At 42.8% G+C, this 12,881-nt stretch overlaps 1 protein-coding gene across 1 annotated transcript; it reads right to left on the reverse strand.

The window, feature by feature from the left end:
• Nucleotides 1-293: 293 nt before the first annotated feature.
• Nucleotides 294-12,004, reverse strand: LOC115175660 (transmembrane protein 106B). The gene is made up of 8 exons (XM_029735071.1): nt 11,895-12,004; nt 7,554-7,745; nt 4,830-4,893; nt 4,497-4,656; nt 4,026-4,166; nt 3,703-3,752; nt 2,774-2,827; nt 294-2,462 (listed from the first exon to the last, which is right to left on the reverse strand). The coding sequence occupies exons 2-8, from the start codon at nt 7,735-7,737 to the stop codon at nt 2,321-2,323; spliced, it is 795 nt and encodes a 264-aa protein (XP_029590931.1). The 5' UTR covers nt 7,738-7,745; nt 11,895-12,004; the 3' UTR covers nt 294-2,320.
• Between the last annotated feature and the right edge of the window lie 877 nt (nt 12,005-12,881).

A 12,881-nucleotide genomic window follows, 5' to 3' on the forward strand; every position in this document is an offset into this window, starting at 1 on the left:
CTATTTATCCAGACAGGTGTTTGACGTCACATATGGTGTTTATGATGTAAAAACTGTCCCCACCGGCTGTCAACTGTCCCCATGGCAACATTGTGTGAGTTCACTTCTGCTCAGGAGACAAGTTTTGCAGTATGATTACAATTCTATGGGTTCATGAGTGCATTGTGAGTGAATTGTGATGTCACACTGATTCATGCGCTAATTTGCACGTGTGTTCCATTTCTTACCAGTTCCTCTGAGGTTGGTTAAATAAAAAGGCATGAACAAAGACAGAAGAAAATACAAGAGACAAATGAGATGTCGAAAACTTTATTCACGCTTTCAGAAAGGGTAACCACGCAATAAAACTAGGTAGGACAAATCGTGATCAACCATTTTGAATGTATCATGATGAGAAGTAAATAATAAAAACACATCAACTACATGTACACTTAAAAAAATTGCTTGTATTTACATTTAGTCAAATACCGTTAATCAAAATAAATGTCAGTACCCCACAGCAGTAGTAGACATTAGGAAAGAAGAGCCCCATCAGCTCAAACCACTCTTCTAGTTGATGTGTCAGTAGTACTGCAAGTCTTCACTCAATCCTAACAGTTATTCAAAAGCTGATCCACTCTTCCATACAAGATTAATTGATTAGGAACAAATGACTGTACACATGTTAAATGTTGTGCTCTACGATAACCTAGGAAATTGCAAATTAGATCACGGCAAACTACTAGGTATGAGAATTCATAAAGAAATTCAAGGTATATTTCTATGACAGAGGATAGTTTCTATTTGAGTTGTACATTTCAAAAAGGTTTTCCGCAATGTAGGTAGGAATCATATTACAAACGTGGTATTTAATCTAGGTAGTTCGAAACTCTTCAACTGAGTTTGATATGCAGGGAAGTCATTTATCAAAAACGTACAAAGTCCCTTGCCGGTTATCCTCTTTATGCATGTAAAAACTAAGTTGGTCGAATTCAAGTCAGCAGTAGGTTGGTATCACAAAACATTATGCGAGTCCCTCGTAGGCACGCACTCAGAAGGAAGAGGTAAATTACTGATAATGAATCACTATCAATCAATCTTGTTATTGTACCAATTGGGAACAGAGTGGTGGAAGGGACTTTTAATAACTTAATTTCTTTAAAATGACTCCATTTTATGGACATAAGCCTTTCAATTCAATCAATAGATCACACATTAACACAGTTTGGTCACCCAACAGAGGGTAATATTAGTAAACAACTGGTCCATATCCAGATTGTACAGAGAGCCCTCTAGAGGAGAGCCTGGTCATTACAAGCTTATACATATGAGAAATGCCACATTCTGGTTTCACCCCAAACAACACCCTATCCCCTATACCAGGGCTATTCAACTCTCCCTACGAGGTCCAGAGCCTGCTAGTTCTGTTCTACCTGACAATTAAATTGCACACCTGTTGTTCCAGGTCTAAAATCAGTCCCAGATTAGAAGGGACCATGAACAAAACGCAGTGGAACTGGCTTTGAGGTCCAGAGTTTAGTTTGAGAAACCTATATAGCGCACTACCTTTGGCTAGAGACCTAGTAGTATGTTCTATAGTCATAGGTGTCATTTCAGACTTGGCTCACTGTGCCTCTGACTTATCAGCAGAATTAAATAATACACATTATTAATGTGTTAAGTAAGGTCTGACTGAGAATAGTTGACTGGTCCCAGATCTGTTGGTTCAACTCCTTTGACTATCATAGAGATACAGATTTGAGCCCAGATTACTGAGAGAACTGAGGTTATCCTCTTCCATAGACTAGATGTCTGAACTAATAATCCTCACAGTTCAAGTGGTTTGGAGGAGTGTGGAGTGGCTTCGTAACATTTTACATTTACACAATGTGAAGTTGAATGTTAAATGCATTAATAAAGTGCATAATGGTTTGGTACTGAAACATTATGGTACTTAATTGTTTTTAATGTCTAAAAAAAACACTATTTTTGTCAGTAGACACATTTTCCCCCTCCATTGCCCATCTGGCATTTACTCCCAACACAATGGTGAGCGAACACAGAAATACATGACATCTACAGTGGGGTCTTCATTGGTAGACGGGTGGTGGAGAGAGAAACAGTGATCCATCTACGGCTGGGGTGGCCAACTCTCCTCCTGGAGAGCTACTGGGTGCAAACGCGTATCCCTGCTCGAACATACCTTCTTCAACTGACCAGCCGTGTTAGAGAAGGGCTGGAGCACAAGCCTAAACAACCAGTAGTTCTGCCAGATTTCTGATGTAAGACTAGCTTCCAAGGACCTCTCCAGGGCCGGCTCAGGTCAGGTAGAGCAAGGGGGTTACTCTGGGGGTATTGGGGCATTAGACACCTTGGGCTGTGCCCCCCTCAGAGTGGTGGTGTTACCTCCACAGTCTACATACTGGTACATCTCCTGAGTGACCTGCTCCATGTGGCCAAAGTACATCGTCGTCACCGTCACCCTGGAAACAACAAGAGGATTTCATTTAATTCAAATGGCTTTTTTTGTACCCTTTAGGACAATAACAAGCAAGGATGTGATCACATCCAGTCAACATAGAAAAATACAAAAGAGGATATTGGTTGGATATGGGATTAGGCCAATTTCCATTCTGTATGAATAGAGGACGGTATCAGAAAAGTTCCTTATTAATAAGGGGAGGTCATTAACCACACAGAACAAGGTTGACTAACTGTTCTGAGTAGATTAATCCGTATTACATGGGAGCCAGGCTTTGTGGTCCTGTGAGAATGATAAAAGGGAGGTACTTACTGCATCATGACAACGATGTTGTGCACCTTTATGGTCTGCAGGCTGCAGTAATCACTAGGACACAGAGGAACAGACACTTCAGTCAGTTTCATGTGATGAGCAAAAAGTTACATTTGTCTCTTACTCTGTCGAACAGTCTGGTTTCATTGGGTTTCAGAAAGGGACTTGAATGGAGCCTATGGCAAGAGTGGGAAAAGGTCCCGCTGGATTTTCATTGGCTGATCTCTCAGTCCATCACCATCTAGCGTAACCCTTGAACCGCCCCTCCATGTTGTGGATTTTAAAGCAGGAGCAGCACAAGTGATAGGCTAAACAATGAATGAAGGGAGTTGGGGAAATCAGAAAGTATGCATCTAAAGTACTTGTTTTCACATAAACTTTATATGCCCAAATTAATCTAATCCAGCTATGGCAGGCTGTCCCTCTCCCGCCTCAATTACAACATGCCCCTTTCAAGTCTGACTTTGTTCCACACCGTTTCCAGGCTCTATATGAACCTGGGAACAAGGTTAAGCAAGAACTAAAAGCAGACTGCAATCTGTACTCCCATAGGATTTATTGAAACAAAGTCTCGACCATTAGGTCTTTATCAGGTTCAGTGTTCTCAAAAAGCTATGTGCTGAGCTGGGGTGTGCTGAGCTGGGGTGTGCTGAGCTGGGGTGTGCTGAGCTGGGGTGTGCTGAGCTGGGGTGTGCTGAGCTGGGGTGTGCTGAGCTGGGGTGTGCTGAGCTGGGGTGTGCTGAGCTGGGGTGTGCTGAGCTGGGGTGTGCTGAGCTGGGGTGTGCTGAGCTGGGGTGTGCTGAGCTGGGGTGTGCTGAGCTGGGGTGTGCTGAGCTGGGGTGTGCTGAGCTGAGGTGTGCTGAGCTGGGGTGTGCTGAGCTGGGGTGTGCTGAGCTGGGGTGTGCTGAGCTGGGGTGTGCTGTACTTACTACATGTAGCTCATCTCATCTGCTAGAATGGTGGGAACCATGTAGTCAACCTAGGAACAACACACAGGCTTATGAACAAAAAGGTGACTAGGAGAAAGTACTTGAAGTGCCAAAATACATAATGGTGACAAGCTGAGCAACTTAGACCCATATTCCTGGTCCTGAGTCTACTAAAAACAGCTATGGCTTGTTGGCTCTTGAATTTAGTGAAACTGGACTTTCTGCTGCATGTCCAATAATGATGACAGTTGTTACCACAATATTTACATTGTTGCTAGCGTGCTGTTAACACCCTGTTACCATGCTATTACAGAGTTGTGTACCTGCTCCATGCCCAGAGGACTGATAGCAGTGATGTTATTGATGCGGGACTTCCCGATCACCGTCTTGGAGAACTGGACCTGGGCTGTGACGTTGGACACCTCTACACTGTAGTAGTTGTTATTGGTGATGTTCAGAGTGTTCTGGAAGGAAGAAGAATACTTTGTCATTTTATGATCACAGAAACGTGTCTTTTTGGCTTTAACTTTACCCTCAGAGAAACACACACACTGAGCAGTTTCAAGCCAGAGTTAGCCAGTGCGGCAAACCCGGAACAGTTTAGGAGTTAATACAAAATTACAGCGGATGGCAGGATACCTAGAATCCTGCAACATTTGTGACCAAACTCATTTGCCCAAACATGGCCAACTTTACGAGGATAGTACAGGTTGATAAGGAAAAGGAGTCTCCTCCTGTGACTGTCCACAATGTGACCCAAATCATCATGTGGTTAGACCAGAGGAGAGGCTCACCGTCACGTTGAGATAGACAATCCTCTTGTCCTCGTCATAGGTGACGAAGATCGACTTGACGCCCACGTAGGAGACGTCTATGGTACGAGGGAACAGGAAGAAGACAGCCAGGCTGGACAGCAGCAGACACACAAACACCGAGGACATCACATACAGCTTTCTGTGGAGAGGCGGGAGAACAAAAGGCAGCGTCCGAAGTGAAATAGTTTGACAATGGCAGGGTACAAAGAACATTAGAACAAGAAAGGAATAGCTACTTGCACAGTTGCATCTGCAAGCATTATTGTGACGTTTAGCCTAAAGTTACCAACCCAACAACGACATTCCACTTACGTTCTCCTGGGCCTGAGTCTCTGGTCACTGTATGGGATCAATGCTACAAGCTGGTTCTCTTGGCCTGTGTAATGTAAGGAAACATTTACAACACTTAGGCTAATCATCGGACACAACTACAGCACAACATAACAGCAACACTAGGGATGTAACGATTCACTGATAGGCATCAGTCCCTGGTTCAACGGTTTAGGAAACGAGTGCATCGATTCGCAGGACCCTAAACTGACCCAAATGTGGCATGAATCTGTCAGAAAATCGTTTAAAATGTTATGAATTGCCGGTTCACTAATGTTTTTTACTCATAACATATTATTTCCCTATACGAAAATACCAATATTTTGTGACCGAATTGATGCGGTCTCTCTTTCAGTAGCTATTTAAATAGGCATGTCAGTCATTGACCTCCAAGTCAGATAACTGAGTACAGAGCTCAGCTGCTCGCACCAACGAGAGCCTCTAATATCTGCGCAGCACCTTCAGCATTCAAATGATTGTAAAATGGCTTTGGCAATGTAAAATCATAGGCTTTATTAGTTGGGTGACTTTTTCAATTGCCAGGTTCACCATAAAATACTTTTGCTTTTAACAGTCAGTGCATTTGGTCATTTTTACATGAACAGGGAGAAGTTGTAATTTCATAACAAGGACACCAATAATTTTTGTGAGCTGCATTGTAGGCCTATGGCCGGAGAAGAGCAGCTCTCCTCTGTAAAGTTCTAAATCTGAAGCTGTGCTATATTAATTCATAGCAAGAACCTGACCGATAAATAATTTCACCAATATTACTGGCAAATAAGGCTATTTTACGAATTGATCGAAATCGGCTGATAATTCCACCGATATCCGATAAATAGGATGAGAAAGGACTTCATTTATTTTTTTACTTGATCATTAAGGTTAGGAGGCTAAAAGAAGAGGTTATTACAGGAAAACACTCTCAGCAAAACCTCAGAGCTAGCCTGGTGCCAAATATGCATGAGCTTCAGGGAAGAGAACAGAGCTGTGAAATAGCACAGTCAAGTTATTTGGCATACAGACATGAAGGAGTGACTTCACAGCTGCAGTGTTTTCCCTATAAAACCCAGGGGTTATTAATAACGGTGCATGTTTGTGTTCATGTTGTGTCAGAATGTGTGTGTGTGTGTTTTGGTCTGTGTTTCATCATGTGGTGTTCATAGGTGTTGGTTGATATTTCTCCTATGCTATTGGCACCTGTGTCGCCTTGGGTGGATTTTTTTTTTTTTGAAATCTAGAAAATAGTTTATTATCCATAACATTGGTTTCATTAAATTCTGAAATAATCAATGACTTGTGAATATAGGTATATAATGATTCTTGGCATTATGACAGTCAAAGGGAGAGGGAGTGCAAGTTCCAACAGAATCACCTATATTCAAAACAGCCTTACTGTCCTGACAGTTTCTCCCTAGGCTAAAGCCCCACGCGGTACCCATAGTTTTGGCACACAAAACAGAAAAGTACTTGGAACAAGACATTCATACACTTGTTTGAGGATGTTATAGCATGTCACATCACACCCACCAGTGAGACAGCTTGCTCTAGCAGTTGGTTTGAACCACCAACTGATATACTATAAACTTAGTTTAGTTTCACCGATATCATCAGTTGATATTGGCCTTTTACTGAAATATAGCTATATCGGCCCGAAAATTGCACCGATATAGGGTGACAAAGGGAATCTCATGCTTATCAGAATACTTGCAGCCCATCTAATGATATCTCATTATTGTCACAAATTAACATCTGGAGCACAATGGCAATTTATGAGAACTTAGTGTGGGAAAATGTCACTTTTTCCTCACTGTAAAAACAGTAGGCTATATGTGCAGATATATATTGATATTGGTACGTTTTGTCCTACCAAAAAAATCGTAGCTAGTCGTAGCTAAGTTCTACACATAAATATAAACTTATACTTTCTCAAAACATTTTTGATCTGATAAAATGACAAGTTAATCAGTGGATGATGGGGATTTCAGATACAAAGTGGGGGACAAAATGCCTAAATTCTCAGTCTGCCCTACGGCTCAGCTCAGCTGCCTGCACGCCATATAATTCCTTCTCTGACACACACACACACACACACCTCAGAGAAGTAATCTCAGACAGATCCAGCTCAAAAAGGTCCAGCTCCTGAGCTCCATCAGGATCAGATTTTAATTTTACCGAATCGATTCGTTCCACTTATCAAATGGAATCATTTCAAACTAAAAGTATCGTTCCTGTATTGTGTCAGAGCTAATGTATTTATCTAGATACTTATTGAGTCGTGCTTGAAAGAAGAGATTCACATCCCTGTGCAATACTGTACAACATTATCCCTCAGAGGGGAAATTCACCAGGCTCCGGGGATAAAAAGCATGAACAACAAATAACACAGCTTTGATTACAGTGATTTTACGGGCAAAGCATGAGTCATTCATATGCCAAATTCAGTCATTGGTTCCCTCAAGCTCACAGAGTGATTCAGTCACACTATCCATTATCCACAAGAGAGCACCTTTGTGGTTTTATCACACACTTCATCAACTGCAGTCTGACTATGACACTAAACAGAACAAAACTCTTACCCAGTCATTCATTCAAATGGTATAGCATCATAAATCCTGTTTACCTCTAGGTATCCTGTCTGTACCCTAACAGCTGGGACATGTGACGCTGTCCCTGCCAGTGAACTCTATATAAGTGTGTGTTGCTCACCTCTAGGTATCCTCCCAGTGCCCTGGCAGCTGGGACATGTGACGCTGTCCCTGCCAGTGAACTCTACGTAGGGGAACTGGGACACATCCTCTCTCTTCCCATCATCCTCCTGGGTGGTGGTCAGGCTGTCCTGGGAGTCTTCGTGGCATGCCTGCTTGGGCAGGAGGGAGAGGGCTTTCCCCATGGTGATGCCTGGAGAGTCAGAGGTTACCGGTTGGCATTTGTTTGTCATGTTTGATAGACACACACACACACACACACACACACACACACACACACACACACACACACACACACACACACACAGCAAAGAAAAGAAACGTCCTCTCACTGTCAACTGCTGTTATTTTCAGAAAACTTAAAATGTAAACATTTGTATGAACATAACAAGATTCAACAACAGACAAACTGAACAAGTTCCACAGACATGTGACCAACAGAAATTGAATAATGTGTCCCTGAACAAAAGGGGGGGTAAAAATCTAAAGTAACATTCAGTATCTGGTGTGGCCACCAGCTGCATTAAGTACTGCAGTGCATCTCCTCCTCATGGACTGCACCAGATTTGCCAGTTCTTGCTGTGAGATGTTACCCCACTCTTCCACCAAGGCACCTGCAAGTTCCCGGACAATTCTGTGGGGGGGGGGGGGGGGGGGGCCTAGCCCTCACCCTCCGATCCAACAGGTCCCAGATGTGCTCAATGAGATTGAGATCCAGGCTTGTCGCTGGCCATGGCAGAACCCTGACATTCCTGACTTGCAGGACACACGCACAGAACGAGCAGTATGGCTGGTGGCATTATCCTGACATGACCCTCCAGCATGACATCACATAAGGGAGGATGTCGTCTTCCCTGTAACGCACAGCGTTAAGATGGCCTGCAATGACAACAAGCTCAGTCCAATGATGCAGTGACACACCGCCACAGACGATGACGGACCCTCCACCTCGATCCCACTCCAGAGTACAGGCCTCGGTGTAACGCTCATTCCTTCTACGATAAACGTGAATCTGACCATCACCCCTGGTGAGACAAAACCGCGACTCGTTAGTGAAGTGCACTTTTTGCTAGTCCTGTCTGATCCAGCGACGGTTGGTTTGTGCGGTGATGTCTAGTGAGGACCTGCCTTACAACAGGCCTACAAGCCCTCAGTCCAGCCTCTCTCAACCTGTTGCGGACAGTCTGAGCACTGATGGAGGGATTGTGCGTTCCTGGTGTAACTCAGGCAGTTGTTGCCATCCTGTACCTGTCCCACAGGTGTGATGTTCAGCTGTACCAATCCTGTGCAGGTGTTGTTACACGTGGTCTGCCACTGCGAGGACACTCAACTGTCCGTCCTGTCTCCCTGTAGCGCTGTCTTACGCGTCTCATGGTACAGACATTGCAATTTATTGCCCTGGCCACATCTGCAGTCCTCATGCCTCCTTGCAGCATGCCTAAGGCACGTTCACGCAGATGAGCAGGGACCCTGGGTATCTTTCTTTTGGTGTTTTTCAGAGTCAGTAGAAAGGCCTCTTTAGTGTCCTAAGGTTTCATAACTGTGACCTTAATTGCCTACCATCTATAAGCTATTAGTGTCTTAATGACCGTTCCACAGGTGCATGTTCATTAATTGTTTATGGTTCATTGAACAAGCATGGGAAACAGTGAATATCTGTGAAGTTTTGGGATTTTTACGAATTATCCTTGGACGACAGGGTCCTGAAAAGGGCCCGTTTCTTTTTTTGCTGAGTTTATATACACACATACAGTTGAAGTCGGAAGTTTACATACACCTTAGCCAAATACATTTAAACTCAGTTCCGCAATTCCTGACATTTAATCCAAGTACAAATTCCCTGTATTAGGTCAGTTAGGTCACCACAAATTCCCTGTTTTAGGTCACCACTTTATTTTAAGAATGTGAAATGCCAGAATAATAGTAGAGAGTGATTGATTTCCTTGATTTATTTCTGTCATCACATTCCCACTGGGTCAGAAGTTTACATACTAATTGAGTGTATTTGGTAGCATTGCCTTTAAAATTGTTTATCTTGGGTCAAACATTTTGGGTAGCCTTCCACAAGCTTCCCACAATAAGCTGGGTGAATTTTGGCGCATTCCACCTGACAGAGCTGGTGTGACTCAGTCAGGCACACGCTTTTTCAGTTCTGCTCACAAATTTTCTATAGGTTTGAGGTCAGGGCTTTGTGATGGTAACTCCAATACCTTGACTTTATTGTCCTTAAGCCATTTTGCCACAACTTTGCTTGCAAGTATGCTTGGGGTCATTGTGCATTTGGAAGACCCATTTGCGACCAAGCTTTAACTTCCTGGCTGATGTCTTGAGATGTTGCTTCAATATATCCACATAATTTTCCTTCCTGATGCCATCCATTTTGTGACATGCCTCCTGCAGCAAAGCACCCCCACAACATGATGCTGCCACCCCCGTCCTTCAGGTTGGGATGGTGTTCTTCGGCTTGCAAGCCTCCCCCTTTTTACTCCAAACATAACGATGGTCATTATAGACAAACAGTTCTATTTTTGTTATCAGACCAGAGGACATTTCTCCAAAAAGTACAATCTTTTTCCCCAGTAGTGGCTTCTTCTTTGCTGAGCGTTTTACTGCGTGTGTGTTATATATATACACACATACATACATACACACATACACACACACTTTTGTACCTGTTTCCTCCAGCATCTTCACAAGGTCCTTTGCTGTTGTTCTGGGATTGATTTGCACTTTTCGCACCAAAGTACGTTCATCTCTAGGAGACAGAACGAGTCTCCTTCCTGAGCGGTATGACGGCTGCGTGGTCCCAAGGTGTTTATACTAGCGTACTATTGTTTGTACAGATGAACGTGGTATCTTCGGGCGTTTGGAAATTGCTCCCAAGGATGAACCAGACTTGTGGAGGTGTACAATTTTTTTCTGAGGTCTTGGCTGATTTCTTTTGATTTTCCCATGATCTCAAGCAAAAGGCACTGAGTTGGAATGTAGGCCTTGTAATACATCCACAGGTACACCTCCAACTGACTCAAATTATGTAAATTGGCCTCTCAGAAGCTCCTAAAGCCATGACATCCTTTTATGGAATTTTCCAAGCTGTTTAAAGGCAGTCAACTTAGTGTATGTAAACTTCTGACCCCCTGGAATTGTGATGCAGTGAATAATAATTGAAATAAGCTGTCTAAACAATTATTGGAACAATGACTTGTGTCATGCAAAAAGTAGATGTCCTAACCGACTTGCCAAAACTATAGTTTTTAACAAGAAATTTGTGGAGTGGTTGAAAAAAAAAAGAGAGTTTTAATGACTCCAACCTAAGTGTATGTAAACTTCCAACTTCAACTGTATATACACATTCCGAAATGCCACGATAATAACAGCATTTTAAATCACGAACTTTACCTTTGTTTCTTCAGGAGTACCTTGTTGGGAAAAGTCCCACAATAAATGTTTTCAAAAATGTTGGTTAACTAAGTGACGGCCTTCATCCTATATGTTGTCTTACTGGATGCCTAATAGAACAGGGCTAGATAAATAAGCCTCTACTGTACACTCAGCAGTAGCTCTCCAGGAGGAGGAGGGTTGGCCAACAAATGCTGTGCTCGTAGCTATCAATCGGAATTTGACAAACTAAGACAGAAATATAAGTTAGGTAGCCATCTAGACATTGATTGGGTAACATTGGCAGGCTGGCTTCTTCAAGTCAACAAGAAATTGCCAAATAACAAGGTCTATAGCTAGCTACAGGTTCTATAGCTAGGTAAGCTAGCTAACATGATACCGGGCTTTGGCTAACAAACGGGCAAGTTAACCTTTGTTTAATCCACTGCTCCACTCCTCGTGCCAATTATGCTAACTAGCTAGTTAACGAATTAAAATTACTCATCAGTGAGCAAGAAAGTCAGTTGACTCGACTGGTTTGTAAACTAAGTTAGCTAGTAAATAAACGAATCATAACATAAGCTGGCTAACTAGCTAGCAAAAGGTTAACGTTAGGAGGCTAGCTAACGATAGCAGCTGTTGGGTATAATTTGTGGAACGTTCCAACAGGAATCTGTTCCAAAAACTTGGTAAAGTACAAGGTTGCCAACAAACAACGCATATAAAGTAGCATGCTCAATTCGCCCACCCCCTAGCCGGTATCTTATTCTGCCGCTATACAACCTTGTTATTTACTTAGTTTTTGGAACAGATTCCTGTCGGAGCGTTCCAAAGCATACCCACCCGCTGCTAGCTAGCATCAGCAAAGCAGGTCAAGCTTGTTTGCTATATGCGCTGGAATAAAATGTATTTAACAGCATACTAACTATTTATTCTACGGTGAAATTAATATTGTCCGTCTTACCAGAAAACGAGTTGTGTTTTTCCTAGCAATCGTTTCAGGTCATGCAGTTCTTGTTGTCAACCAACCTGACATGCGCAGTACGTTTCGGATGATGACGTCTTTGTCAGAATTGAAGGAGGAGTCAGAAAATAAATACACGTTTTAGTCACCTCGGACAACGGGATATAGCTACAAGGGATTCAGTTTTTGTCAAGGTAATGCGTTTTAGCCCTAACCAGCTACGAAAAGTCAAATCTAACGTTATTTGACAAAAGCTGGATCCCTTCTAGCCATGACTCGGTCAACGCCTACAACAAACAAAAATCCACAACTTCGCGTGCGATGCTGCAAAGTAGTTTTTTTTTTAACCGCGACTAAATTGACATGTCGATTGGACCGAGCACTAAATTGAAAAACATATCAAGTAGAAAGTACTTCTACATGTCCTTGTTATGTTTTGAGGTAATAATGTTAAAAAGCAGTACTATGCTATTTCAGGCATTCCTATGACTAATACATGTCCTCCAAAATCAGCAAATTATCTTCAAATGTCGCTACAATTGTAGACCTACTGATTTGAAATGTTCATATTCATAACCAGGCAAAACGTCAGTATAGAGACTAACTGGAGTTGCAATTCAAAGGCTCAGACACCAGACATATATGGCAGGGTCTACAGACAATCACGGACTACAAAGGGAATACCAGCCACTTCTCGGACACTGACGTCTTGCTTGTTAACCCTTGCAAGGCTGTTGGCTCTGACGGCTGGCTGGAGTGGTTACGGACATATTCACTCTCCCTATCCCATTCCATTGTCCCCACATGCTTCAAGATGTACACCATTGTTCCTGTACCCAAGAAAGCAAAGGTAACTGAACTACATGACTATCACCCAGTAGCACTCACTTCTGTCATCATGAAGTGCTTTGAAAGACTAGTCAAGGATCATATCACCTCCACCTTACCTGCCACCCTAGACCCACTTCAATATGCTTACCTCCCCAA

The sequence above is a fragment of the Salmo trutta genome, chromosome 36 (assembly GCF_901001165.1).
Source record: "Salmo trutta chromosome 36, fSalTru1.1, whole genome shotgun sequence".
NCBI lineage: Eukaryota > Metazoa > Chordata > Actinopteri > Salmoniformes > Salmonidae > Salmo > Salmo trutta.

What these genes read in the sequence shown, in the direction of transcription:
- LOC115175660 (XM_029735071.1), bottom strand. Translation starts at nt 7,737, where the DNA reads ATGGGGAAAGCCCTCTCCCTCCTGCCCAAGCAGGCATGCCACGAAGAC. An exon ending in CACTGGGAGGATACCTAGAG is followed by an intron (nt 4,894 to 7,553) that starts GTGAGCAACACA and finishes TACATTACACAG; the next exon opens with GCCAAGAGAACCAGCTTGTA. An exon ending in TTGTCTATCTCAACGTGACG is followed by an intron (nt 4,167 to 4,496) that starts GTGAGCCTCTCC and finishes TCTTCCTTCCAG; the next exon opens with AACACTCTGAACATCACCAA.